Source organism: Cynocephalus volans, chromosome 3 (assembly GCF_027409185.1).
Source record: "Cynocephalus volans isolate mCynVol1 chromosome 3, mCynVol1.pri, whole genome shotgun sequence".
In the NCBI taxonomy this organism is placed as follows: domain Eukaryota; kingdom Metazoa; phylum Chordata; class Mammalia; order Dermoptera; family Cynocephalidae; genus Cynocephalus; species Cynocephalus volans.
The window spans coordinates 44,912,729-44,939,950 of record NC_084462.1 but is presented as its reverse complement, the minus strand read 5'-3'; the positions used below and the strand labels follow the sequence as shown (position 1 = coordinate 44,939,950).

At 47.8% G+C, this 27,222-nt stretch overlaps 2 protein-coding genes across 4 annotated transcripts in view; one reads left to right on the top strand and one right to left on the bottom strand.

Annotated features, from left to right (window-relative positions):
• The first annotated feature begins 321 nt into the window (after window positions 1-321).
• PGPEP1L (pyroglutamyl-peptidase I like) lies at window positions 322-4,591 on the top strand. The gene is given in 6 exon segments (XM_063090002.1): window positions 322-430; window positions 1,226-1,284; window positions 2,089-2,211; window positions 3,422-3,648; window positions 4,341-4,488; window positions 4,490-4,591. Coding segments are annotated over 6 exon segments (768 nt in total).
• Window positions 4,592-8,012: 3,421 nt separating this feature from the next.
• Window positions 8,013-27,222, bottom strand: part of IGF1R (insulin like growth factor 1 receptor) — a 274,989-nt gene continuing 255,779 nt past the window's right edge. For 2 of the 3 annotated variants that reach the window (XM_063092295.1, XM_063092297.1), the window contains exons 19-21: window positions 26,623-26,752; window positions 21,127-21,261; window positions 8,013-15,238 (exon numbers count right to left, since the gene is read on the bottom strand). In XM_063092295.1, the coding sequence (XP_062948365.1) occupies window positions 14,857-15,238; window positions 21,127-21,261; window positions 26,623-26,752 (647 nt within the window). In that variant the 3' untranslated portion in view covers window positions 8,013-14,856. The remainder of the gene's footprint in view (window positions 15,239-21,126; window positions 21,262-26,622; window positions 26,753-27,222) is intronic. The other variant, XM_063092296.1, reaches the window with a different exon arrangement.

Genomic DNA, 27,222 nt, shown 5'->3' with positions numbered 1-27,222 from the left:
GGCCTCGGCCCGGGTGGCCTCTCCTGGGAGGCGGCACCACCGGCCACGGCGCGCGCTGCGTGTCTCCGTCCGTGGGTGCTGCTTGTTTGCAGGCTTATTGAGCATAATTCATTTTTTATTCCACTGCAGCCCAACTAGGGCAGGTCTGCAAGGTGCAGCCCTGAAGGCAGATTCCTGGGCAATTCCATTCGGTTCTGTGGCTCCACTGTGGCCTTTGCTCGGGGCCAGGCCAGAGAGCCCAGGAGAGCACTGCCGAGTGGAAGAAAGCAGTTCTTCACAGGCAGTTGGCTTCTGAGACGCGGCCAAGACCTCTTTAGCCTTATGGCGGACCTGAATGGGACACGGTGTGATGGCTTCCAGACCCCCTCCCTGAACGGTGCCGCCTTGGCGCCCAGCCTCACGTGCCCCTCAGGACTGGAGGCCCAAGATGGTGCGACAGGACCCAAACACGGGCTGGCCTAAAAGCCCCGGGGCCTGTCTGGTCCTCGGCAAGTCCACCTGGAAGCCTGTCTCCTTCTTCTGGGGCCCTGCGTGACCCGGTCCTCCCTCCTGCCATCCTGCATCAGAGTCAGGCCAGTGATCCCCACACAAAGCCCCAGTGGGGACGTTGTCTTGGTACTTCCTTCTGGAAGAGAACAAAGCTTGAGCTGGTGGAGGGAACTCAGCAGGTGTCTGGAGGACGGAGTAGAGCCCCTCGGGAAGGCTGAGCTGGCCCGGGACAGACCTGAGACACCAGCAATTGGCCAGAAGAGACACACTGCTGCACGATAAGAGCCCCACAGACAGACCTACGTCTGGCGTGTCATCCCGTGTGTCTCTGAGGCACCGGGTAGACCTGTCCCCCTCAAGCTAGAGTGGTGGCCTGGAACCTCCTGTCTGCGATCTTTGGGCAGGCCACGCAGCCTAGCTTGGCCACTGTGCATCGAAGGACACATACTCCAGTATGCCCTGAAATGCTAGGAAGAACGGATGCGCTAGTCGAAAACCATCTTGGTGGCAAGCACAGCTGCTGGCACCAAGAAAGGGCTGGGCTTTTGGGGATGGCCTTTGTGTTCCTGATTTAACTTTTACCAACAGTGAAATGCACGCCTCTAAGATCTTGCTTTCCTGGGTTTCTTCCTTCCAAACTGTTGACTGTTTCTCCTGCCCTTCAGGGTGCTCCCTGACTCGGGTTTCTCCACAGCCTTCCCCTCCTCTCCCAGCTCACTCTGCTCTCTCTCTGCAGACCTCACCTCACCCCCAGTGCTGCCCCTGACATGCCAGTGTGCCCCCAAAAGCCTCTCTGTGAGCTCTGGACACACAGAGCTCAGAGGCCAGCCTCCATTGGGTACTTCAAATTTGGTAGGTCCAAACTCAACCCCATGATACCCCCAGCTCACCTCTAACTCCTTCCCCATTTCCTTAGGAGGCAGCTCTAACTCATTAGCTCCTTATGCACATCCTTCCATGGCTCCCTGTTGCCCTGAGGATAAAGTCCAGACCTAACGATGCACTCAGTCTGGCTGCACAGCCATCTCCAGCTTCTGTTCCCATCCTTCCCCACGTGCAGGGCTCCCTGTTATTCCATTGGTGGTGGTGGTCATGGTGGTGGGTTACTTGTCAAAATATGTGGGGACTCTTCAGGCCTTTCATGCTCTGATTAGAGTCCAGTGGTTCTTAACATCCTGTCTTGCAACATAAGGACACAGAAACAGCCTTCAGCCCTGCCAAGAGCACCAGGTCACACCGAACTCCCCAAAGGCCCCAGGCTCTTGTGCCCTCTGCCTCTGCAGCTTCCTCCGCCTGGGCCTGGCAGGCCCGCCCCAGCTTCTTCATCTGGCTCACCCCGACATAGCCATAGAACTCACCTGCATCCCCTCCGTAAACACGGCCTGGGTCTGTTGTGCCTTTATATGGCGCTGTACCCTGACAGCTGCAACTGTGTGGGGCATTTGCCACTCGGGGGAGAAACTGACCCCTTGCCATTGTGTGAGCTCCTTAAGAACAGGGTCTAGGCCCACAGAAGACCCTGAAAGTGGGCCCCAGGGTTTTCAGGGATCCCCTCTGCCCCCCATCAACTAAGGCAAGTCAGCCTGCTTCTTTCTGCAGGAGCTCTCCAAGCTGGGTCTGGGGATTGACATGGAGGTGGAGTTGTGGATTCTTCAGCTGCCTGTGGATTACAGGGAGGCAAAGCAGAGGGTCACCAGAATGTGGGAAGATCTCCAACCCCAAGTAAATGACAGCCAGAGAGGCAGCAGGTTGGGAGGCTGATGAGGTGGTGGCACGCAGAGCCTGTGAACTCCCAGGACTCCGATTCTAAGGCTGATGGCTGAATTCCACCCTACCCCATGTCAGACCAATGCAAGGTCCCAGCTGATTTTGTGAGGTTCTGGGTCTGTTTGTAAAAGTTTAAGCTGAAATATGCCAGTCTTAACAGAAAATCTGGAGGGAGACATAGAGACATAGTGAGAGAAGAAATGGAAGTATCCCCAGAAAGGACTCAAAGTTTTCACTTAAGAGGTTGGGTTAGGTCCTATGTATGCCCATTCTAAGCCAGGTTGGTTGTGAGGTGGAATGTGAGGCAAGGACCGCCTGGGCCCAGGACAGCAATTGGGAGGGTGGCCCACTAGAAGACAGCATATCTTCATAGCACCAGCCTATTTTATCTGAACATACTCTATTTAAAAAACAGTACAAGGGCTGGCCCATGGCTCACTTGGGAGAATGTGGTGCTAATAACACCAAGGCTACAGGTTCAGATCCCTGTATAGAGATGGCCGGTTAGCTCACTTGAGAGAGCGTGGTGCTGACAACACCAAGTCAAGGGTTGAGATCCCCTTACCGGTCATTTAAAAAAAAAAATGGTACAAACACCTCCTCCGCCCCCCAAAAACAAAAAACAAAGACCAGATGATGAGTTTAATAAAACGTATACCACTAAGCCATTAAGAAAATGCCTCAAATGTTTTGATAAATATGCACCAGCTATTTTTCAGAGGAAGAATAATTGGCTCAAATAAATTATAACAAGATTTTATTGGATTAGTACTAACTTCCTTTATTAAAGTTTCATTTAAAAAAAAGTATGATTCCAGCAAAACTTTAAGCTTCTCCTGTGGTACTTTTAGACACTAGCTTGCCACCTGCCACCACTCCCACCCGCTCAAGATAAAAGAATACACTAACTTGTAAGCATATTTTGAAATATTAAAGTATTTAAATGCAAGTACAAGGTGGGTTTCTATTCAGCTAAAAGAACCCAGCTGCCTTTCCTTCCAGCAATACTAATTAGGAGACATAAGCAAGGGATCCTGGGTTTCCTGGTAGATTTGATGTTTGAGATGTTTTGCATCCTGTAGCCAGGCTCTCCCACAGCTTCTGTTCCTTTGGTGGCCAGAGCGAGCCTGGTTTCCTGTGATCTATCCGTTGCGTGTTCACACAGCTCGCCGTGCATGTGGGTGTGGATGCCTTCACCAAGGCGGTCTTTCTGGAACAATGTGGCAAGAATTGAGGCTACTGGGACATCGACATCCGGGGCTTCTGGCCAGAGGGTGGCATGTGCCTACCTGGTGGCCTGGAAGTGATCGTATCAAGCATCAGCATGAAGGCTATGTGCAAGCGCGTCGCCGTTGAGGATGTCGAGGTGGCCTTTTCCCGAGATGTGGGCAGGTATGTTCTGTGGGTGTGGCAGCAATGAGCAGGTAGGGGACAAAGAATGGCCTTCAGTGTCCTCTCTCTCCCCTTAAGAGGCCATCCTGTAACATCCATCTGGCAACGTGGTCACGCAGAGCAACCCCAGAGTTGCCCCTCTTTGCCATCCTGCAGACCAGCACAGTTGCTTACACCCCCTCCCCCACCCCAAACACAGCCTTTGGTGCGTTGATGTAGGAGAAAAGATGGGAAGGAAGGCAAGTTTTGAGAGCCACTAACATTTTGTGGATGCTTGTTTTTATTTTGGGGGGAGCAAAGTTGTGAGTTAACTGTGCTGATTTAGCCCCAGATAAAGATTAACTTACCTTTGTTTCTCTAAACTCCAACCCCCAGTAAGCAGTTTCTCCTCTCTCCAAGGAATGAATAAACAATTGACTCAATGAATGAGAGGATTCACTGCGCTAAAGGCGTTTTGGACTAGTTGGTTGAAAATGTGGTCCCTTTCTGTCTTGGCCACTTGCTGGTTATGAGACCATGAGACCAAGAGCCAATCTCTCTCTAACTCATTCCCAGAACCATGTTCTTTTTGAGGCAGAAGAACAAAACTCCCTGGGTGGACGCTTTGTGGATGTTGCACTGCCACTTCTGCTTACATTTCACTGAAGTTAGAGGCTGGCCTGAGAAGTAACATGGCATTTTTGTGGTTGCAGATACGCCTGTGATTACATTTACTACCTGTCTCTGCATCACGGAAATGGGTGCGCTGCACTCATCCATGTCCCTCAAATATCGCATTGGCTCCCGGCCAGCCTGCTAGGAAAAGCCTTACAAGTCATCATCCAGGAAATGCTGGAGGAGAGTGGGAAAGCCCAAACTCAAAGCCTGGTTTGCAGAAAACTCAACCACAGTGATTCCAGCCAAAGGGAACCAATTGGGGGATGGCTCCTTTAGGGAAAATTAAATGTTTTAATCCTGTGTGTAGAGTTCAACTGTGCTTTGAGAGCCTTTAAAAAAAAAGTGCTTATAAAACAGTTTACGCAGAGGAAAAAAATTCTGAGTTAGCCCAACAAAATCACAAAGGGTCGTTTTATTGTCAGAAGAAAGAAGGACACTCTGAAAGGCAGACATTTCACAAAGGATTAACTAGCTTCAGTTATGGTTTTTATGACAATACAATGAAATCCTAGTAATTTTTTTTTTTCTTCTAAAAGACTACCCACAGGATCTGTGTGATCCTGCTCGATTGCTGGGACCACAGATCTGTTTTGCCCATGGAAACACAGGTGTAGCCACCGCTCCCAGTACCCTATTCCTGGCCTCCAAGCTTCTGCATCCAGGTCCTGTGAGCAGCTTCTGCCACTGAGTCTCTAGTGTTTGGTTTCTCTATGGTTTTTACTCTTTTGCTACTAATTTTAACAATTTTTAAGTGTTCAGTTCAGTGGCATTTAGTACATTTACATTGTTGTACAACCATCACCACTATCCATCTCCAGAGCTTTCTCATGATCCGAAACTGAAACTGTACCCATCAAACAATAGCTATACATTCCCCCCCCACCTGCCTCAGCCCTTGGCAACTACCACTATACTCTTCATCTCTATGAATTTGATTGCTCTAGGTACCTAATTTAAATGGAAGCATACAGTATTTGTCCTTTTGTCTTATTTCACTTAGCATAATGTCCTCAACCTTCATCCATGTTGTAGCATTTGTTGGGATTTTATTCTTTTTTAAGGCTGAATAATATCTCATTGTATGTATCTACCACATTTTGTTTATCCATTCAGCTGTAGATAGACACTTAGGTTGCCTTTGGCTATTGTGAAAAATTGCTGCTATGAACAGTGGAGTGCAAATATCTGTTTAAGTCCCTGATTTCAATTCTGTGTGTATACCTAGAAGTGAATTGCTGGATCAAATGGTAATTCTGTTTAACTTTTTCAGGAACTGCCATAGTGTTTTTTTCCACAGACAGCGACTGCTCCATTTCACATTCCCACCAGTAGTGTTTAGTCTTAAAGCACAGGTTAATAGCTGGGCTTAGCTTCTTTTCATGGTTAATATTATCCCTAACTTTTAAAAACAGAATCTCCCTTGTGTTTCTTCTTTTGTTCTGCCTTTACAACATCATACTGGGTCCTGTGCCAAGCTGCTCATATCAAAGTTTTACTTATCCAGTGTTTTCTGGGAGCAACTTTCCAGTGGGAGCAACTTTCCACTGGGAGCCCCATTAGTAACATTCTTTTTTTTTTTTTTTTTTTTTTGTGGAAGTGAGTGAAGGTAGCTAAGCTCTGGGAAATTTCTTGTTATGCACATGTGCTCACAACTACCATTTTCCACTTAATTACATTTAAACAAATCACAGTCAATGCTGATTCATTCACTGTTAAGAAAAAGCATTTGCAGCTTAATATTGAAGAAATGGGACAAACTTGCCTGTTTGGCCACTAGCTGTCCAGCACACTTCTGCATTTGGAATAGACTTTATAGGACCCCCTTTGCAAATATACCTAGATCATTTGACATAAAACAGAGCAATGTCACTCTGTGGCTGATCAAAGCCAGCAGGTGGGGTGGGATGGCGCTGGCCCACACACGCAGGTCCAGCTGCATGGTTGTTAATATGAAAATCCTTCTGCACTTCTGGGCAAACAGCTGCTGCCCAGAGCCCTCAACACCCATCATTCCAACCCCTGTCCCAGGACCCAGGCAAGCAGCAGGTCTTCAGGACCAGGCTCCAGTGTATTTCAGAATGCTTGGCACCATGCCATACACACCTTTTAAACTTGTAAATATTATCCAGTTGGTAGGCACAGAGCTTCCCCTTGATGAACTTTCCACCATTTTCCCTTCTGTGGTCTCTGCAGTTCTCCAGGGAGAACCCTGGAGAGCCCATTCACATCCCGGCCCATGTGAATGGCCTGGCATCTCGTTGATACACACTGGGGCTGTTTAGTTGTGGTAGTTCTGAATAGTCTGACAACCACATCATACAAGGCTGAATCCTGAAGAGCCAGGGCCATCGTGGGCATGTCTCTGTTTGCTCATCTATAAAACAGTAATAAAAACTCTTCCTTTGCAGGGTGATTGTGAACTTCTGATGAGAAAATGGATATGGAAGTCCTCCACAGAACACTAAATACACACCTGAGTATGGACTTGTAGCTGGATCTGGGATGGAGGGAAAGACATAGAAATAGCCCTCCTGATTTGTAGTCTAAAGAAGTCACTGCTGCTTCTGGCGGCGCAGGCCAAGTGCAGAGTGCACCTCGGCAACCAGCAAGTGCAGCATCAACCATGCAGGAAAGGGGGAGGGCCACGCTGGACATCCTAGCCCTGGAAATGAGACCTCCTCCAGCTGTCAGTCACCTCGTGAAGGTCCCCTGAGCGCTGGGCACTCAGTGACAATGGTGAGCAAAAACCCTGGGGCAACACCAGGCTTGAGAGTCCTCTCCTTTAGAAAGTGTTTTGCTTTTAGTTCCAAACACTTGTGAGACTCACTAGGTCTTAGACCATGAGAGTTATGTTCACTGCCTCCACCTTGCTATTTAGCTCTTTATGTAATGGCCTGATTTTGTTACTGGAGTATAATTTCCATGATCAGAGTTGAGTGAAATGACCAGCTTTTCCTCCTGATGCTGTGTTCATGTCTGTGGCCTGATTGTAGAACATTTATAGCTTGTTCCCTCTTCCTACTGTAACCATTTCCCCATGACAAAGCTAATGTCATATAGACCCCATGTGTGGCTCACTTGGTTCTCGCCGGCACTCTGAGGCAGGTAGGTGAGCTATGAAGTACCAAGGACATGAATATGAGAAGAATTTTAAGTCCTCTGCCCCAGAGTCACACAGATCAAACCTGCCTCAGCCTGACTTTTGTCAGTAAAAGGTACAGAAAAAAGTCCACAAATCAGTCAAAAATGAAGTACAGGCTTCTGTATTTTATGTATTCAAATTTTTCTTCCAGCTGATTTAATGGAATGAGAAACAGAATAGCTTCCCTGTCTTCTCCAGTAATTTGCATACTGAGAAGGTTCAGCTGTCAGAAATCAGGCAGTGCCCTCGCGCAGAACACTTCCAAGCGACATGTGTGAACACAAATGCCACACGGAGCTTTGCTTCCCTGCCACAGAAGTGTGACGATGCTTCCAGAAATGTGGGAAACAAAATCAGAGGCAAAAACGTGCATACAGAATTCTTTTATTTAACTTAAACCATGTAGTACTTTAACTACTAGAAAAAAGCAGAGTAAGAGAAACTAAAATTGCCTTAGCTTCAGCAATTCAAAATAGACAAAGTTTCTTTTTTTTCATAATGTAAAGAATCCATAGTGTATCTCAATAACAGGAATAAATTCTTACAACAGAATATACAAAAACATTTTGAAAATTTTTCATCTACTGATTTTTTTTATATAAACAATTTTTTTTTAGGAATAATTTATACACAGAAAGTTATTTTGTGTAACAAATTGGCCATGTTATTACCATTTTTTTTTTTTACTTTTTTAAAAAAACTTTTTAAAACAAAACTCAGAAAATGCACTATTTGCAATGCTTCCATTCCACTGCGCCTTCTAGTTTGATCTTTTCTATCCCAGAGGTAGACAAACTCTGGCAAACCTCTCACCTCAACCTCACTGACTTAGAAAGGCAGACAGGTGTTTTCACCAGGCATGTGCTCCACCTGTGGATGTGTCGGCAATGCCAAACACCCAAATGAAGAGCTGAAAACAAAAACCAAATTGTTTCTGGACCTTTCTCCTATGTAGTGCAAAAATTCCAAATGTTTCCAAAGATGGGTATTTTGTAGAGTTCTGTAGACATGGCCAATAATCCATTGGGAGTTAGAGGAAATGGAGTCAAACAACAACAAAATTGCGTTATAGTTTTTATTGAATAGAATCTGTTCTGTATTGGGAAAGCGTATCTTCAGCATTCTGCCTTAACTAAAAATAAAGGGTCTTTTCCTTGCTCTAACAAAGCATTAATCATGATATGAGGCATGTTAACAAATGGCCTGTGTGCCCCAGAATGATCACCTTTCGTGTGACCAATCTGTGTGCTGCGATCACTGTGAAAACATAAGCTGTGTGTGCAGTCAAGTCTTCCCAGCTCTATGGCACAGCATGATAGTGACAACGACCAGACCAACCAAAGCAGATGCTGAACAGTGCCCTGCGCCGCGGGGCTGCAGCGCTTCTGCTGTTTCCATGACCAATGAGGTTCTTTCCAGCTGTGAAAGTAGCTACACTCCAAAGGAAATAACCAGTAGAAGATGATCCCCTTCCCAGCCAGAGGGTTCTGGAAGACCAAGATACCAAAGATACAGAACTACTTTTTAAATCATCATCATTCCTTATAAACTAGGGCACAAAGCTTGGGGGAAAAGAGGATGAGCCATGGCATGGCTTAGGGAAAAATCCTTTTTTGGCATATTGTAAAGCTAGCTAGTAAACAGGTGTCCTAAAAAAAATGGATCACAAACACACATTTGCACACACAGAGAAAAAAAGTGCCTTTAAATTATTTTCGGCAATTACAAACTACAAACATTTTATAAAATTATTCTATGTTCTTACAAAAATGCAATGAAACATTTAATTAGTTCTTGTAAACCAGATCTTCGTCAACTGACTACCCGTAATCTACTGGACTCAGGAGCCCTATTGAAAATGCTAATGAATGACTAATTAAAACAATGTTTACCAGAAAGATGCGGACACACACGTGGACATATAAATGAGTGATTATCATTATCTTGCATTAACAAAATAAAACCCTAAAGTCATGCCCCAGAACTGACAAGTCAACTGACGAGTGCGATATAGTTCGAGATCTTCAACAACGTGACTGAACTCTGAGATGTTTCTAGAGTAGGATGTTAGGTTTGTTTGCTGAAACCAAATGCCCACGGATGACTGTCGAGCCTTCATGTGGTCTGATACCTTCAGAAACCATCAAGTTCAAAACACGGCCCACGCGTCTTCAAGCCCCACCCCCTTCCACCTGCAGGTCTTCTCTTTGTGCTGCTGTCCTTGTCACAGTGCTTTCCTGCTGCCTGGTCATTCCACTAGTCACCTAAGTTGGAGGCCAAAAACCAAAACTTCCAGCCTGTCCAAGGTCTGTATCTTCAGCATCTCTGGCAACAGAGGTTCAGTTTAATAACATCCTCTCTTAAGGTTCTCATTTGCACCACCAACTACTCCAAAGTGGAATAAGAAAGTTCAGCTTTCATCACTGGTTCTTAAGGAGTGGATCTCTGGGCCATGTCTCCCAACACTGCTTAGCCCAGGAAATGAAAAGACAGGTGACAAACATTAACAGTAACATTAACAAAAGAACAAACCCAAAACCTTAAGTGCATTACTGGGACTGCTGGAGTGGGTCAAGGCACACCATCAAGTGCTACTGTCACGTGGAGGATGCCTATGTTTGGGAAAGGAGTTGTCTTCAGCACTGTCTGACAGCCCTGGGAGGACCCAGCAGTGACGGCTGAGGACCTTGGACGAGCATCCTAGTCTGCTCACCCACCTAAGCCCAGTGTGACCTTGCCACAACAGTCACCTGCCAACACAGGGAGGCTGCTGAGAGAGGCTTTGGTGGAACAAACTGGTCTATTTTGGTAGCATACTTGGCTCGTAGATCTGTCATCCCAACCCAAACACGCCACTCCATACCAAGCATTTTCCACTTGGTAGCTCACAATAGTGTCTCTCCTAGTTTGCAAAGCCACTTTTCCTACCATTGAAAGGTGGTTTTGAGTCTTAAGAAACAGGCTGTAAGGAGAGGCCCATGTTGACCACAAACACTGTCTTCTATCTTCCAAGGAGGAAGCTCACTTCAACTGCATGTCAAACGTCACGACATCCCATAATGGAGACGGGGGGTGGCCTCGGCCTCACACAGCTTAAGTTCAACATCTCCAGAACACTCCAGTTCCTGCTGCCTCAGGGAAGGGCTGTGTGTGAGAAAGTCTTAATGCTCACATCAGCTCAGTGATGTGCCTCAGTGGTTCATGTTACTTCAAGCAATGCGAGCTGCTATCAGGAGATTGCAAGGAAAATGCCACAACTCAGCTTGATAAGATTATTTGGAACATAACGAAAGAGAAATATCAAGAAGAGGTGGGTAAATCAGCATAAAATTAGGCTAGAACTGTGGATAGATGATGCCTTGGTAGAGTTGAGGTGGGTGGGTTGGTCCAGTAAAAAGACTGCACCCTCACACAAGCAAAATTTTCTCTTTTATTAAGTGTTTCTGAAGCATTTGTTATGATGGGCACTACACTGTTAGTGTTTTCTTTCTAAAGAAAAACTACCTACGTAAAACAAAAAGAAAATGACACCAACGACTCGGACAGTTTAAACAAAACCCTTATAACCAGCTGAATGATCTGTAGAAATCCAGTTGTGGAAACCGGTAAGTATGTGCAAAAGAGAGGAGAGGCCATTATTCCGAGGGGTCATCTATAACCTGGAAGAAGAAAACCCTGATCAAACAGTATTTCTCAATGACCTTAAGGTCCCTGGGGATGTGGGAGAGAAGGGCAGTATTCTTGCAGGAGGACAAAGGCTTCCGAGCTTAACTGCAGTACTGTGACTGTAAAGGAGCTGTCCACACTTGGGGAAAACCACCCGCCACGCTTCTCAGCTAAAATCACAGTGCCTGTGCAAGCAGCTGCTGGAAGCAGGCAGCGCCGTCCACCCTGTGAGCAGCAGGACGGGAGGCCGCGGGGGAGGCTCGAGCCCACCACTGGCCTTGCCAGCCCAAGGTGTGGCAGGTTTGTTTGTCCCTGGGGAGGAGGAGAGGAGGGCAACGTGGAGAGAGCAGTCTGGAGAGGAGGGGACAATGCTCCCATGGACAGTCTATCTCAGGTGGGCTGATGCTTCGGCAAGCTCTGCATTCTGAGAAGGCCAGGTGGCCCAAGCTTTCTTTCAGATGGCTGCCACCGCAGCAGCAGCAGTGACAGCGGCCTGTCCCTGCCTTGGCACAGGCCTTGTGCCAGGCTGCAAGAGGAGCAGCCCAAGGAGTAAAACACCACACACATTCACACGTGGGTGTTGCACAGAGACACTGTCTGCCACCCTCTGTACCTTGCTGTCCTCACAACCTAGGGAACATCTGCTCTCTTAGTGAAGAAATGTGTTAGTAGTTCAATCTGCATAAAGTAGCTGGTTCCAAAGACCACCAGCCAGGATCAGCCAGCTGGCCCCGCGCTGTGCTCGTGTGCCCTCCTTGGCCTCAAGGGGCTGCTGGGCTGGGAGGTGAACATCCTAATGCCTCGCGACTTTTTAGGAAAGCAAGTTAGGGGAAAAAAACAAAAGCAACACGAAGTGAGACATCTCAGAAAAGGCAAGCTGTTTGAAATGAGCGGAGAGGGAGTTAGTGTTGCTTTGACCCCGGAATACAGCCTGGCCTCTCCCAGTGTCACCTGGGTGTGTGGCCTGTGGCGTGGATGAGGTTACCAGTATCAACGGCCTATTGTCGGATGCTGAGAAATGTGAGATGTACTGTTTTTCTATATACACACACAAAAAATAAGAGCGAGGTAGATAAATGCTTGATTGAAAGAAAACAAAACAAAACAAAACAAAAAACTGTCCCGTCTTACACCCACACAAAAACCCTTTCCTCAGTATTTAAATTCATAATGGTGCTTCTCTACAGTGACTGAAACTGATGTCACAAAATAAATTAAAGGAAAACTCCTACACATAAAACCTTTTGCTTTCTTTCTTTTTTTTTAAAAGGGAAAGCACTACGGGACAGGCTAGAGAAAATAGTGAGACAAGCAAAAAAGCACTCTACACTTTCTTTTCTGTGTTTAATCTCCAGTCAGAACTAGCAATTGTAATCAGATTTTACCTTTGTTCAGATTTTACCTTTGTTCTCACTCATCATTTAAACATTTCCACCCCAGAAGCACCTCCGGTGCGGTCGTCACTCTGGTGAGAAGTGCTAAAAACTAAACTAAACAAGACCCCGGGGCCCCAAGGACTTGGAATCCTGGCCGAGGAGAAGCCCGCCAGCCCAGGGCTCTGGTCCCCTGGGAGTGAGCACGGGGCTCTGGGTGTCTGCGCTGCCCCGACCTGGCACTCTGGCCAGCAGACCTGGCAGTGGGCTTGTATCACCCTTGAGGATGCTGCCCCTGGGCTCCTGGGTCCCACTCCCTGCCAGCGCACAGGTGGTCCCTTGGGCTGTTCTAGTTCTAAAGACAGGTAGGTTGGTCTGGTGAGGGTGGTGGTGGAAGGCCACAGAGGGGCCTGCTGGACCACGCTCTGCTGCTCCCTTGGACTCAGCAGCTGTTTTTCATGGGATGAAAGGATTAAATATCCATTTTAAAAAAAGCAATCCAAATGCCTAGTGTCTGCAGTTAAAACTACTGTTGTACCCAAGAATTAAAAATATATATATATGTGTGTCACAACCAAAACAAAGACAAGAGAGAGAAGGTGAGGCCTTTCAACAATGGTGAATATAAACACTGAACAAGGATGTGCGAAATATTTAACCTTTTCTTTTTTCTGACCTGAGTTTGTATCACGTCTTGCACTGTAACAGACTCCAGTGCTGTGTGAGCACGGCTGAGGGGAGGGGCATGGCCGGCCTTCCTCCTGCCTTGGTCCCTCACCAGCCTTGTGCCCACAGAGCCTACGTGTTAGATGACAACTAGTGGGGCCACTGGGAGCAGGGAGGGGAGGATGTATTTATCAAAAGGCATCAAACAGTTCATGGCAAATTATGTTATATAAGTATCAATTATTGGGAAAAGAGGACGAAAGTCACGCACTCTAGTACAAAGCATAAGAAGTTTTCTGGAGTGAGCAAAGAGGGAAGAAGGATAGACCTGAAAGTTTTCATAGATTAAATCCACAAAGATAAAGAACAAAAAAAATAGCAGCTTTTTTTTTTTTTTTCTGTACAGACGTATAGATGAATATCTGAACTGTAAAAAAGTTATAAAAGTGACATTAAAGACGATGTGTATGCAAATGTTTCATGGTCTGACATAGAACTGTAAGACCCATGAAGAAGTCCTAGAAACAGAGGAAATGTCAACAAAGCTTAGAATGCTTGAATCCATTTACTGCTTTTCTTCTTACTGTTGTGGTATGGTATCTGAATTTCTTTCTTTGCAAACCTGCTGCATAAGCAGCTGGGCTGAGTCCCTGCAAACCGCTTCCCATGTGTGTCCTTGGGGATCGGGAGGGGCGCTGGGCTGGGGAGAGGAAACTGCTGTGTGGACCACCTTGACTCAAAGCCTGTCTTTTGGGCTCTTTCAGGGCTTGCTTTCTCCCGAATTCTTGGGGCTACAGGGTAGGGGTTGGAAATTGGGGCAGGGAAGCCAGTCCAGCTCCTCCCCATCTTCAGTGAAAGTCCCATTGTGTCCAGCTCCCCCAAATAATTACCTAGTCAAAAGCAATGAGACCTGTGTGAATGGGGACTTGAAAAGAACACCAGGGGACAGCTGGGTGGAGAGCATCACCAACATGTCTCTTAACTAGAATAACGATACCGTGCTCAACCCATGCCTTGGGACGTGAGAAAACCAATGCAGGGGTCATAAGGGAGAAAGTTCAGGATTTTGGCAAAATTTGGCAGCATTAAAATGGTAACAACCTTGAATGAATGATGGCCCTTTTTAAATTTCATACGTCCCTAAAAAGTTTAAAGATACAGGTAAAAAAATTCCATCTCAATGTGTTTTTTTTTTTTCCTTTATAAAGACCTGTGGTGTCAGGAAGGTGTGTACAGGGGGTCGTGGGGGCACAGGGACAGCCATTTCCTCAATCTGATAAAAAGGGCTTCCTGGCTGGGCTTGCGGCAAACATTTTTTTTTTTTTTTCCCATTATGAAGCAGAAAGAGAGAGAAAGGAGATGGAAAGAGAGGTGTTGGGAAAGAGAGGAGAGAAAGAGACAGAGAGAGATTGAGGAGACTTGATTATCGAGTGTTCTGTTGCTATTAAGTGTTGTCATTAAGGTTCTTAAAGGCCGTCAGTTAAGGGTTTGGGCAGGGAAATAAAAAGCTGCTTGCATACTGAAAAAAGGAACATCCCAAATGTGTCTACTGCAGAGAAGCCGTCTCCCGCGGGCAGCAATGGCAGTTCTGAAGATGCACTGAGGTACAGGAGGCTTGTGAACAGATTGTGAAACTCTCTCTCCCCCACCCCACCGCCAGTGTGCACACACGTTACTGTTTGCACGGGACCTGGGAGCCGAGGATCAGCAGGTCGAAGACTGGGGCAGCGGCAAGGCCCTCTCGTTCTTGCGGCCCCCGTTCATGTGCGCGTAAGGCTGCCTCTCACTGAAGCTGGCACGGAGGACCAGCATCCCAGGGCCCGGGCCGTTCTCGGCCTTGTGTCCTGCGTGTCTGTCAGGCAGCGGCAGGGAGGCCGAGGAGGCTGAAGGGTCCAGGGGGACGCTCTCCATGTTCTCCGGCTCCAGGTCCAGCTCCTCTGGCTCGGGTGGCTTGTTCTCCTCGCTGTAGTAGAAGGAGACCTCCTGAAAGCTGGGTTCCATCTCATCTTTGATGCTGCTTATGATCTCCAAGAAGGAAGGCCTCATCTTGGGGTTGTACTGCCAGCACATGCGCATCAGCTCAAACCTGGGGTAAAGACAGACAGAAGATGGGCCAGGTAGCCTCATGGCCACGGCTGTGGTTCCCACCTCCATGCCTACGGTGAGTCTCTGGCTTTCTATCCAGAGAGTGCAAGTAGCTGCAGCTCTCCTGTCTTAACTCCCACCGTTCCATTTACTTTACCCTGAACCCAGGACCTACCACGGTACAAAGCCCAACCTCTGCTTTCCTGAGATGGACAAATCTAGGTTCACACAGTTACAGGCATTATTTTTTACAGGTATTATTTTTACAAGCATTATTTATGGTGACGGCACTAAGAAATAAAAACAACCAGCTTTCTATCAGCACCGCACTTTTTTTTTTTTTTTTTTTAAAGATGACTGGTAAGGGGATCTTAACCCTTGACTTGGTGTTGTCAGCACGACGCTCACCCAGTGAGCTAACCAGCCATCCCTATATGGGATCCGAACCTGTGGCCTTGGTATTATCAGCACCACAGTCTCCCGAGTGAGCCACGGGTGGGCCCAACAACCAGCTTTCTATCTGAAGCATCTCTTGCAGCCACTAGTTAAACTTTGTTTCCAGAGTTAGAATGCAAGAAACCTCCAATTTCTCACTAGTAAGGCTGAAGAGTGAAAGCAGCTTCCTTGACAGTGATCCCTCTCTGAGTCCCACCTCTGCTATTTCTAAGCTTTCTCCCGGTGCAGGGACCCCTGACAGAAGACCTGAGGAAGGAGGAAGTAGGAGATAGCAGGGCTGCACATTGGCTGTCTCAATTTAGCACTTGCTTGCCAAGTGCCCTGTGATAGCAGAGCACCAACCTGTGACCCAGGCTATGTTGAGTCAAATGAGTCCTAGCGTAGATCTGAAACCAGATCCCAACAAGCCAGCGAGGGAGAACCCTGGGCAAGACCCGCACCCCCACCACATGCAAGGGACAGGCAGAAAACAGAGGGTGAAGCCTGTGCAGTTTCAGCCACATCAGCTGGCAATTATGGTGCAAACCTCTGAACCCTCACTGTCACGTGGCCATGGGCCAGGCTCCTGCAGGCCACACACAGAAGGGGGAAGGTTGCTGCCAGTGCAGACAGCTGCCCCACCCAGGAAAGGCCTGGGTGTCCAGAATGTACAGAACCAGCTAAACAGATCTTCAGAGCTGAGAGCAAAGTGGGTGAGCAAACGTACAGGCCAGCCTCAGTCTGGTCCCAAGAGGCAGTGGCCAGAGGACTTGTCTCATGGCAGCATGAAACTAAAGTGCCTTTCCTTCTACCTCTGTTCTTGCTGGAAAAGTCTATTCTTTGTTTTGTTTAAAAACTTCTGGCTAAAGAGATGGCTTTCAGTAAAAATGGCCAAATGGAATTCCCCATATCCAGGAAGTTCCAAGCACCCCAAAATGGTATCCAGCCTTCTGTCAAGCCGACCACTTGACCAACAGACCATCTGCTTACGTTTGGCTTCAGGGAAAACTCCAAGGGATAGCCCTGATGTAACAGAAGCCCACTGGACATGGAAGCTGGGTGCAAAGAGAAAGGCCACCCTGCTACATGGTCAGCTTCCTTAGGAGATGTCAGGTCAAGTCAAGTGGAGGATAAGTGACCTTGAGAGATAGGAGATGGCTGAGAGGGAGACCCATCCAGAATTCAATGTTCTAGCAGTCTAGGGGTCAGCAAATTACAGCCAAGCCAAATCCAGCTTCCTGCCGGTTCTTGTGAATACAGTTTTACCAGAGCAGAGTCATGCCCACCATTTACATATTGTCTCTGGCTGCCTTTAAGCTGCAACCGCCAGGTGAGTGGTCAGAGCAGAGACCGTCTGGCCTGCAAGACCAGAACACAGACACCGCATGGCCCTTTACATTAAGAGTTTGCTGACGCCTGCTCTGGTGGAAAAAGAACTGAACAAAATATGAAGGTGGGCTAGTTTTTACCTCTCAACTCAACCACCTGCCCCAAGGCCACAGCGCTGACCACAACCGTGGGAGCTGTGCTGAGTTACTGTCCGAAGCAGTGCACACTGGGTATTGGGCAGTGAGGGCGTTGTGTGCGGGAACTACTTCAATCCTCAAAAGTCTGTCAAGTAGGTGCTGTTTACTATAATATATCCCTCTTTTATCAATAAGGAAACAGAAAACAGAAGCACCGAGAGATGAACTCATTTATCCAAGGTCACAAAACCAGTGAAGGTGGAGCTGGGATGGAGTTCTCTGTGAAACACAATGGCCACACTTTGATTGCTGAAAGAACTCAGAAAGAAGAATTTTCTCTTAACCTAAACAAGAGTGGCCACAGTCCTGCCAAGAGACCCTCCTTCTCCTGGTCTGTTTGGCACTGATGAACTGGCAGCTAGTTTGTGGTTCCCTTCTGGTCAGGGGGGCAAACAAATCTGCCTTGATACCCCCATTGCTTCCTAAGAGAAAAGACCAAAAAACAAAACAAAAATACTTAAAATGGGCCATCAATACACAGAATGCATCTCGCTGGCTGGGCAGTGATCTCCTCCCTGGGTGACTTATCCCTGAATAGAAGTGCAGCCAGGGCCAACAACACGAGATGTGGCTGGCTCTGTGCCCCGTGGCTGGAGGCCAAGGAGGTGCCACCAGCAGTGCAATGATGCAGTGACATCAGCACAAATGAGCCATGTGACACCCCTTTTAAATCCTTCCAGAGTCATAGCCCTTCCAGTGCTGCCCATAAAAGGAAGTCTTTTTTACTCTGTGGGATTCAAGACCTTGTTTACACTATTTCCACAAGAAAACTCTCCAGTAGACTGTAGAAGGATTTATGAGCTGATAAAACTCTTCTTTTAAAAAGCACATTTTTTACCACCGATTAGCTCTGGGAGTCTGGAGCTGTCCTTTACTGAATGCTTCCCCTATTCAGGGGCCTGCACGCAGCCCTCCTTCACCTGGGGCAGGGGAAGACTCAAATGGAACCCCTGCCCTGCTGTGAAGCAGCTGTCCAGGAGACAGCTGTGACCCCAGGAAGCTGGGGACTGCCGGGGGTAAGCATGCCGAGGCATCTCTGTATTCCCACCCGCTCTTGGCCCTCGCCCCCAACCTGAACTGGACGTGCTGTGATCTGTGCAGGATAGCTCTCAAAGCAGAGAGACCGGATTCCAGAAAGGACCTGCAAGGCTGTCTCATGAACCACTTCTCAGCAGGTGGCAAAGCTCGTGCAGGGGTGGTCACTTCTGCTTGTGCGGACCTTACTCAAGCACTTGCTTCTCACCAGAGCAGCCCAGAACTCCCAGCCATGTAGGGGCTTTCATCCGCAACAGGAAAAACCATGTTGAAAACTACAAAAACACTCATTTTACTGGATTTCGGACACATCTCTGGGCTAAAAAGTTCAAATTCTTTCCTGCATACTGAAGACTTCCCTGGCATAGCCTTGACCTGTGGCATTGTGGAAATGTTACCAGCAGAACAAGTTGCCTGAGTTTTTAGGGCTGAGTTCACACGTCTGTCCTCACTTTGATCCCACAGAGTTAGTGCTGGGTCCTTTTATGCCACCTGATTTCATGAAAGCTAGGACCATTCCTCAGTCATCTTTGTGATTTCCGCAGTCACCATGTACCCAGAGAGGCTCAATTACTTTTGTGGTGTGTGAGTGCCAAGATCCAAGTATAAGGGAGGGTTAAGGATGGACTTCAAAGTCAATTTAAAATGTGGATCTGGCAGGGAACCACAACCCATATCTGATCTCAGGATACTCGAGCAATACTCTTGAGGCAACCTGCTTCATACGCAGGTGTTGCTAAACAGCTAAGGGATCCTCCCAATGCTGAGCCAAAGTTCACCGGCAGCCATTGTGCCCCCGCCCCAGCTTTGCCAGAGGGAGGCTGTTCAGACCTCAGAAGCACACAGCTGAAGTGCCTTCTCTCCCACAGGGGACCCAGCAGAGGTTTCAGACAACTCACAAGGGCTCAGTGACTCTCCTCTCCTCCGGGATAAACAGAGGCCATTCTTTAATTTCTTGCAACAAAAGATCCCTTCTCTCAGAACACTCCCTCACCTAAGCTCGTCAGTAAATTCAGAAGGACAACACAGATTCTCCCTATGAAGCCAACCTGCACCCTTTCATTACGTTCTTTTCTTGGAAGGGAGAAAAATTCGCCAAGGGGGTTCTGGATGGCAAAGCAGAAATGCCTCTGAATTGAACATTTAATATCCAAAAGTAAACTCTCATGTGAATTTCCTTGTCACTCTATGCTGGGAACAGGAAGCACTCTGCCTTTCCCATGGCAGGTGGGCCGCTTCCCAGGCATATTAAATTCATATTAAAACTCCAGTCATCTGGAGGTGGATCAACCTTACGAGTCCCACAAGTTTCTCAGAGACAAACGTTTACCCGAGTCAAAAAGAAAGCACAAGAACAGGACCTGCCGCCACCAGCCCAAACCACAGGAGAACTCATAGCTGCTTTCTTGGACTGTTTCTAAGCTTCTAAAACATGCCGATCCTCATTTTGGCCTCTATGCTGGCACCGTGCACCTTAATGCAAACTAAGTGGGCATCAGTCCTCACAATCCATCACTTATATTTTGGCTCTCAAGGAAGATTTTTCTTATAATGGGCTGGTAAAAATACAGCAGCCACACTGTTCAATGTAGAAAGCAGTCACCCGTGAGGGACACTGGAGATGGATAGCCAGCCTCCAAGACCCTCAGTGATCCTTGCCTGTGGCACTCACGCCCTCGGGTAGTCCCCTCCCATACCGTGCAACCCAGAGGAGACAGTGGGGACCGTGGAGTGACTTCTGAGGTTGGCTCAGAAAAGACTGTGGCTTCCGCTCTTCTCCTGGATTGTTTACTCTGGGCAGGGTAAGCCAAATCTGGGCCACTGCCCGATTTCGTATGGCTTACGAGTGAAGAATGGCTTTCACATTTGTAAATGTGAAAAAAATAAAAATAAAAATAATATTTTGTGACAACACAGAAATTATGTGAAATTTAAATTTCAGTATCCAAAAGTAAGGTTTTATTGGAGCACTCATTCATGTGATGTCTAGGGCTGCTTTTGCACCACAACAGCAGAGGTGAGTAGCTGCAGTCAAGATCGTTTGGGCCCACAGAACCAAACATGTTACTATCTGACCCTTTAGGGAGAGGGTTTGCTGACCCCTGTTCTAGGGGAAGCCGGCTGCACATCATGAGGACACTCAAGCAGTGCCATGGGGAGGTCTGTGTAGAAACTAAGGCCCAGCATGGGGCACAGCCACATGAGTGAACCCATGGCCTTGGAAGGGGACCTGCCAGCCCCATACAAGCCTTCAGGTGACTGTGGCCCACTGACAGCTGGACTGCAACCTTATGAGAGACTCGGAGCAGAGCCGGCCCTCTCAGCTATTCCCAATTCCTCACCTTCAGAAACTCCAAGAGATAATAAACGCTTGCTGTTATTTTCAATGATCAGGTTTTGGGTAATTTGTTATACCATGATAAAAAAAAAAAAAACAGATACAGGTGGGGACAGGGAGAATTTCTATGCTGAGCAAGAAAATGCAAAAGAGGCCTTTTGAGTCTCTTCCAGCTTGGGTTGAGTTCTGAAGAGGCTGTATTGGGAGGTCTCGTTGATGAGGAAACCCAGCACCCTCTGTCCCTACGCATTGCCCTGAGGAGCACAGCCTCCTGTCCACTGGTGGCCTTATCCTGCCACAGTGCAAACTGCAAGTGAGAACTAAAGGATGAAGGAATATGGGGTGGCAGTCAGGTACCCGCACAAAGGTACAGGTTCTTCCACACTCGGCTCCTTCCGTGAGGACAGACCCTCTTCTAAATCGCTCCTGACCGTCACAGCACCCACAGAACCATGGAGAATAGCTCCCAGAATTAGTAATCTCAGGGGACCTGGGACAACAGCTCTTTGAGAAAAGAAATTGGAAGAGAGCTAAGGGGGCTCAAGAAATACATACAGCATGTCAGGGCAGTTGTCCGGCTTGTCCAGAAGGCCGCCCTCCATGACGAAGCGAAGGACCTGCTCATTGGACAAGCCCTGGTATGGCTGCTCGGCCAGCGTGGCAATCTCCCAGAGGACAACTCCAAAGGACCTACAGTGAGAAAAGAAACGTGAGAAGCTCGGACAGGGATGGGCAAGACCATGCTGCCCCCTCCTTGACAGCATTTCTTCCACCTTGGGTACTGGAAAACTGTCTTGGCTGTGGTGACAATGCCTGTCAGATGGCCAGCCAGGCACTGGGCTGAGAGTGGGACACTGGTCCTTTGTCACTGCTAATGTTCCCTGTGGAGCAACTACAACCCTGGGGGCAGAGCTGAGGAAGCTGACACTGAGAGAGTTTGCATTGTCCCTTGCATGGTTAGGAAGCACCTGACCTCTGACTTGAACCCAGGGCATACAGAGGTCCTCACCTAGTCAGCCATTTACCCAGCAGGGCAGTGTCTCCTAACTTGCTTTAGCCCAAAGATAATAAAATGCAGACCCCCAGGCACCAGCCTGGACGCTGATTTAGTGGCCTCAAGTGAGGCTGTTTCATAAGCTCCTCAGGTGATTCTTATCATCAGCAGTTCCAGAAACCTGTACCCAAGTGGGCCTCAACAACGCTGCATAAGAGAATCTCCTGGGGAGCTTTACAAACAGACTGATGCCTGGGCCCACAACAGCAGCTCTGATTTGACTGATCTGGGGTGGCGGCCTGGGCCTTGGAATGTTTAAAAGCTCTACAGGGATGTTGAGGTCTGTTGGGCCAAGGGAGCAGAGAACCCCTGCCTCACAAAGCTTGGGAGCTGCTGGCCCAGGAAGCCCCTGTCTCACAGGTATGGGGATCGGGTAGGCCTCGCTGGCTAGTGGGGATATCCTGGACAACACAAAATCCTTAAGCACAGAAGCTGGCTGAGGAATAAATTCTGCAGGCAGAGCAGTGAGTGATTCTGCCATGCATGCACTTTAGCCTATTGGCTTAAAAGATCAAACTACTGGAAAACAAAACAGATAGTACATGTGCATAGAAATTCAAGATAGATCATGATTAAAAAAAAAAGGCAATGCTGTAATCTGCAAAATAAACACACCTTCCCAGGGCAAATTCCCACCATTTACAAATTCTCCCTGGCTTTAAGCCCTCACACTGGGTTCGTGTCAGTGTACTAGAGCAGGCAGCTCATCAGAAGCAGCCTGGGGGGCTTCTGCCAGCACTATCGCAGGCTAGGGGTGCGTGCCACACCTCACTGAAAAACCTAGCACAAGGTGTTTCCCACCCAGGGCTCTTGGGATCCCAGTCTTGCACCCAAACCAGAGGCCTCTGACGCGGAATCAGAGCCCTTTATTCGCTGCTTCAGCTGCTTTCCACAGACAAAAGGCTTTTGTACAAGTTGATACTAAAAGCAGATGTTGGACAGAAATAGAATCTTAGCAATCAGAGGACTGATCAACCCAAGGTCCTTTGTCACTGCTAATGACCAAGTGACCAAGAAGTCATCTTCGTGTTGGACAAGAGACCTGGAAAGCCAAAGACCCAGTGGCTAAAGCATGGCTTTGACAGGCCCGGACCTAGCAAAGTGGGTTCCCTATCAACTTTAGCGGTGGAAGCCCTGCCTTCCAGAATCTACCCAGTCGCATCAGTGGCGTGCCTGGGAGGCTGCAGCGCAGACCCTGCCGGCTGAAGGCGGCACAGTACCAGACGGCAAGCTCTGGTCCGCTAACTGCAGGCTGCTCTGACAAGTGATCCGAGGCTGTGGCTCCCTCCTGGCCCCCTCCTGGCCCACTCCTTCTTCTGCCCCACACATTCCCTGGCTGAGTCAGCGTCTTCCAGGCAGCCAACTCTCGCTGGACGGCTCCCACCCCGGCCCTCACAGCCCCGGCTGCTCTATTCCAAGCTTCCAGTTACTGGCTACCCACGAACTCAACGTCTCACACGGAACTGCCTCATGACCCATTCTTCTTCTGGGCTCTTCCCTGCAGTTGATGCTCATCCCACCCAGGTGGTGCCCTCTGCAGTCACCCTCGCCTCCTCTGAGTCCCCCCATGACTTGCCAATTCAGGCTCAGATTTGTCCCAAGGTCTGTCCCCTTCTCTCATTCCAAGCACTTCCGCGGTGCTGATGGCTCCTCGCTTGGCTAGAGCTTTACAAATAGACTGATGCCTGGGCTGCTTATGCTCCAGTTGACCTGCACCTCTTAAAACACAGCTTAGGTCACTCTCCTGTTCAGGAGCCTTCAGTCATTGCAGAGCCTGCAGAAGCAGTTCCAACCCCGTAACACAATATCCAAGGCCTGCCTCGATCTCTCTCCAGCCTGACTCCCTCACAGGAAGCCCTATTGCCCTCCACCCGCAGCCAGTGCTTCCCACGGGCACATCTTCCCCCAGCAAGCTGATGCCAGGAATCCCCTTCCTGTTGCTCCGCTGGTGACAATCCACACTTTAGGGTGCCCTCATGACCTCCTTTCTTCCGTTCAGGCTTCCACAACCCCAACCTGTCAGGATCACTTCCTCTTCTCCATGAGACTTCATCCCTCGAGGATGGGACAGTGTTTCTCCTCGCCCTGCATCTTCCATACACGGAGCACCTCACGATCACACACAGGAAATAACACAGCAGGTGACAGACTTGGCTTTCTGAAAATGCTAGATAAGGTGAACTGGAAAAGTTTTCTCCTGAGCAACTCTGGTCTGTGATATGTCAGTATCACCCACCACTGAGAGCCACTTGGTGCTGGAGTCTGTGGTCATCCTTCACAGCCAGTGTGACAACTGGGTCCCATCATTTTTCTGCTCCACAAGACGGAAGATGAGCCATCTCTACCCAACACTGGTTGTTGCAGGAGCCACTTAAACATCTATCGAGGTACCACAGACATCCCTGGACAGATCTCACTTTACAGATGAGCAACCTAAGCCAGAGAAGCCCTGTGATGTGACCAAGGCCACACAGCCAGTCATAGGCATGGAAACATATGCAACACTTTCACGTTCTTCAAAGCAGGTACATACTATGCAGTGGTGGCTGTTAATGCCTTCATAGAAAACCAAATCTTGTATTTTATGAACAGATTTAATTTTTAAGCATTAGACAAATGCCTCCCCTTAAAGTCTTTTCTAAAGCACTGAGGTTGTGTGTGTGAGCCTCACCCCAGTGCTGGTACTGGCTGGAGTCTGCCTGCAATAACCACTTTTGCCTGCACGGGGGGGGGTTGTGCTAGTGTCCAACCTACCAGCAAATTGAAACCTACAGAGAAGTCCACATGGTGATTAGCCTCTAAAGCAGCAAATAACCCTAGATACAGGTGACCATTTGGAAAGTTCCTTAGTAAGTAAAGCAATGAAGACTGTCCGTAGAGCAACCCAGATACTCAGGAAAAGAGCACTCCAAGCTGAGGGGTACAAATCCACGTCTAGAGGGCACACTTGGGTCTTCTAACCCAAGCAAGCTATCTGATAGGCCACGGTGCAATAGGGGAGCTGCAGGAGAAGCGGCCGCAGGGCCCAGGCGCCTGGGAACCAAGTCTTGATGACAGCCAGAAACCTGGAGGTGTTCCTGCTAGAGAACAGAGATACTTCCCTGGATGACTCAGAGGCCTGTCTTATCAAGAAGAGAGCAGGGTGTGCAACTGTACTACAAAGAGAAGGGCCAACAGGTGTCATGGAGAGGCCGATTGAAGCACAACATGAGGAAGGCTTGCTGAGAGCAAGGACATCTGAAGAATCAGGCTGGCCTGTCCCTGTGAGGCAGTGAACACACAGTCCCTGCAAACACTTCAACAGCCTAGTCACCAGCTACCAGAGCTGCCAGGGATGGGATTCGGGGACTGGGCCTGACCTCAGGGACACTTTCCAATCCTGAGATTCTGGGGTCTTTTCCACAAAGTGAAATATGATGTTTTGTATTTTGTTCTAGATTTTAACTATTTAGGAATGATTGTTTTGTGCTTCTGAATACAATCTAAAACAATTTCCATTTCTGAGAGGGACAGCTTCAGCTTAGAGCCTGGGCAGCCAAGAAACCTTCCAAAAACTCCAACAATCTAGCCTTCCCCACCTGTGCTATCCTCAAAGGCTGTGTTAAAAAAAACAAACAAAAAATCTAAAACACTGTCAATGCCTGACCATTTAATGGAATGAATATCAAATACTTATTCTTGTTTATATATATTTTCCCTTACTGGTTCATAACGGTGAAGCAGTCGGTATGCCTATATGGCCCTTTGTTGCCACCTGTAGCAATAGCTGCTAACAATTTGGGTAAAATTAGCCTGTGAGATGTTAACAACTCCAGCTTTTATCTTACGACCACTTCCGACCCTGCCTCTGTTCTCCCTTGCTCTCACAGTTTTCTGTTTTATCATCCTGTAAGCTGACCTCAGAGCTTTCAGAGGCACAAAGTCTAGAATAAACAGAACATGTGCACACCCAGGCTTGCCCTCTTCTGCCAGCTCCATCTCTCAAAGTAATGCAGAGGACTTTGATTTGACAGTAAAGAGATAACCCTCTTGGACAAGATGGTTGCAAAAAAGATTGCTCAAGAAGCAATCATTTGCTGGGTCATATTCAAATGCTATTTCCAATTTGCACCTGTCTTCAAAATAAGATCCAAGGTCCTTAAACTATGAAAGGTTCACAAGGTTAAAAAAAAAATGATGCCAGTCACTATTGAAATAGTTTCTCTCTGTCATCCAGACAGCTGGAGTAAATAACTTCCATTTCTGTAACACAACAGCAATGGGATTTCCCAAGAGGAAAGCTAAGATATTACCTGACATTCTAGGTGTAAGTGCCAGGGCCTTAGCCTGCCAAGAACCTTGGTTGTATTTCAGAACCTGACTGCCTCTCCAGAATGTTGCTGAGGAACTACAATAAACAGTATTGCTGAGAAGCCTCTGCACCCTGTAGCTGATTAGCTTCCACTGCAAGACACTTTTATTATTAGGGGACATGTTTTGCTTCTCATAACCATTCCTGGGTCAAAGATGACAGATGAACATTGAAAGAGGACAGACAGAGGATGGTACCAACAGGAAATACAACATTCATCAGCTTTGGGTCTAAATCAGGTTAAATCAGGGAAGGTAGGCAGACAGACAGACACACACACGCACACAGACTAACTGAGAAGGAGGAAAAGAGAGAGAAGGCAGGCAGGAGGAAAAGTAGAGAGAGGCAAAGGCTCTTGGCATGTCCCGGCTCCTGGGAGCACAATCAGTATCTGAAGATAGAAAGAAATGTTGGTCCCACAAATTCTTTAGTGTCCCACAAGTGTACTTCTGTCTGTAGCAAGCCCACTGACAACAGGAACACCTCAAAGATAAAGGAGTGTGGCCAACGTAACACTGAATTAAAGCTGTAAACAGGTAACAATGAAAAGAGAACAGGAGAACACTAAAGCCGTGGAGACTGAGCCAGTGGGATTTCTAGAGGCTGGAGGGCTCTGGTCTAGCACTGCAGCAAAAGGCTCTCATACCAGACGTCTGAATGAGTGGTGAAGACTCCATCCTTAAGGGACTCAGGGGACATCCAGCGCACGGGCAGCAACCCTTTCCCTCCTTTCCGGTAATAGTCTGTCTCATAGATATCTCGTGTCATCCCAAAATCTGTAAGGTGAAGAGAAGGCACAGAGTCACACTGTTGGAGCAGCTCCCGGGGCAGAAGCAAAAGTGCTGTTGCTGCCACAGCAAAGGGCCCTACACCCCCCATGATCAAAAGTGGGGCAAAGATGTGCTCAACTTTAAGGAGGCCAAATATTAGGATTTGCAAATTTATAAGGCAGAAACAGTAAGGGATAATTAGTTGTATGGCAAGCAAATACAAAGAATCTCTGCTTTTAACATATTTATAATTTCAGTCCTTTAAGAAGTGATTCCCGTTATTGCATTTAAAATCAGAGGCAGTTTACAAATTATCAAGTCCCAAGATTTATCAAGAAAATATGTATTGCATAGACCAAGGGTCATTTACATGTAATTTAAAAACTTGATCAAATAAACGAGAGTGTGCAGACTCATTTACTTTGGAGCATTGTCCATCACCAGAGGAAAGTGGGTAGTTTCACTGCTTAATAAGG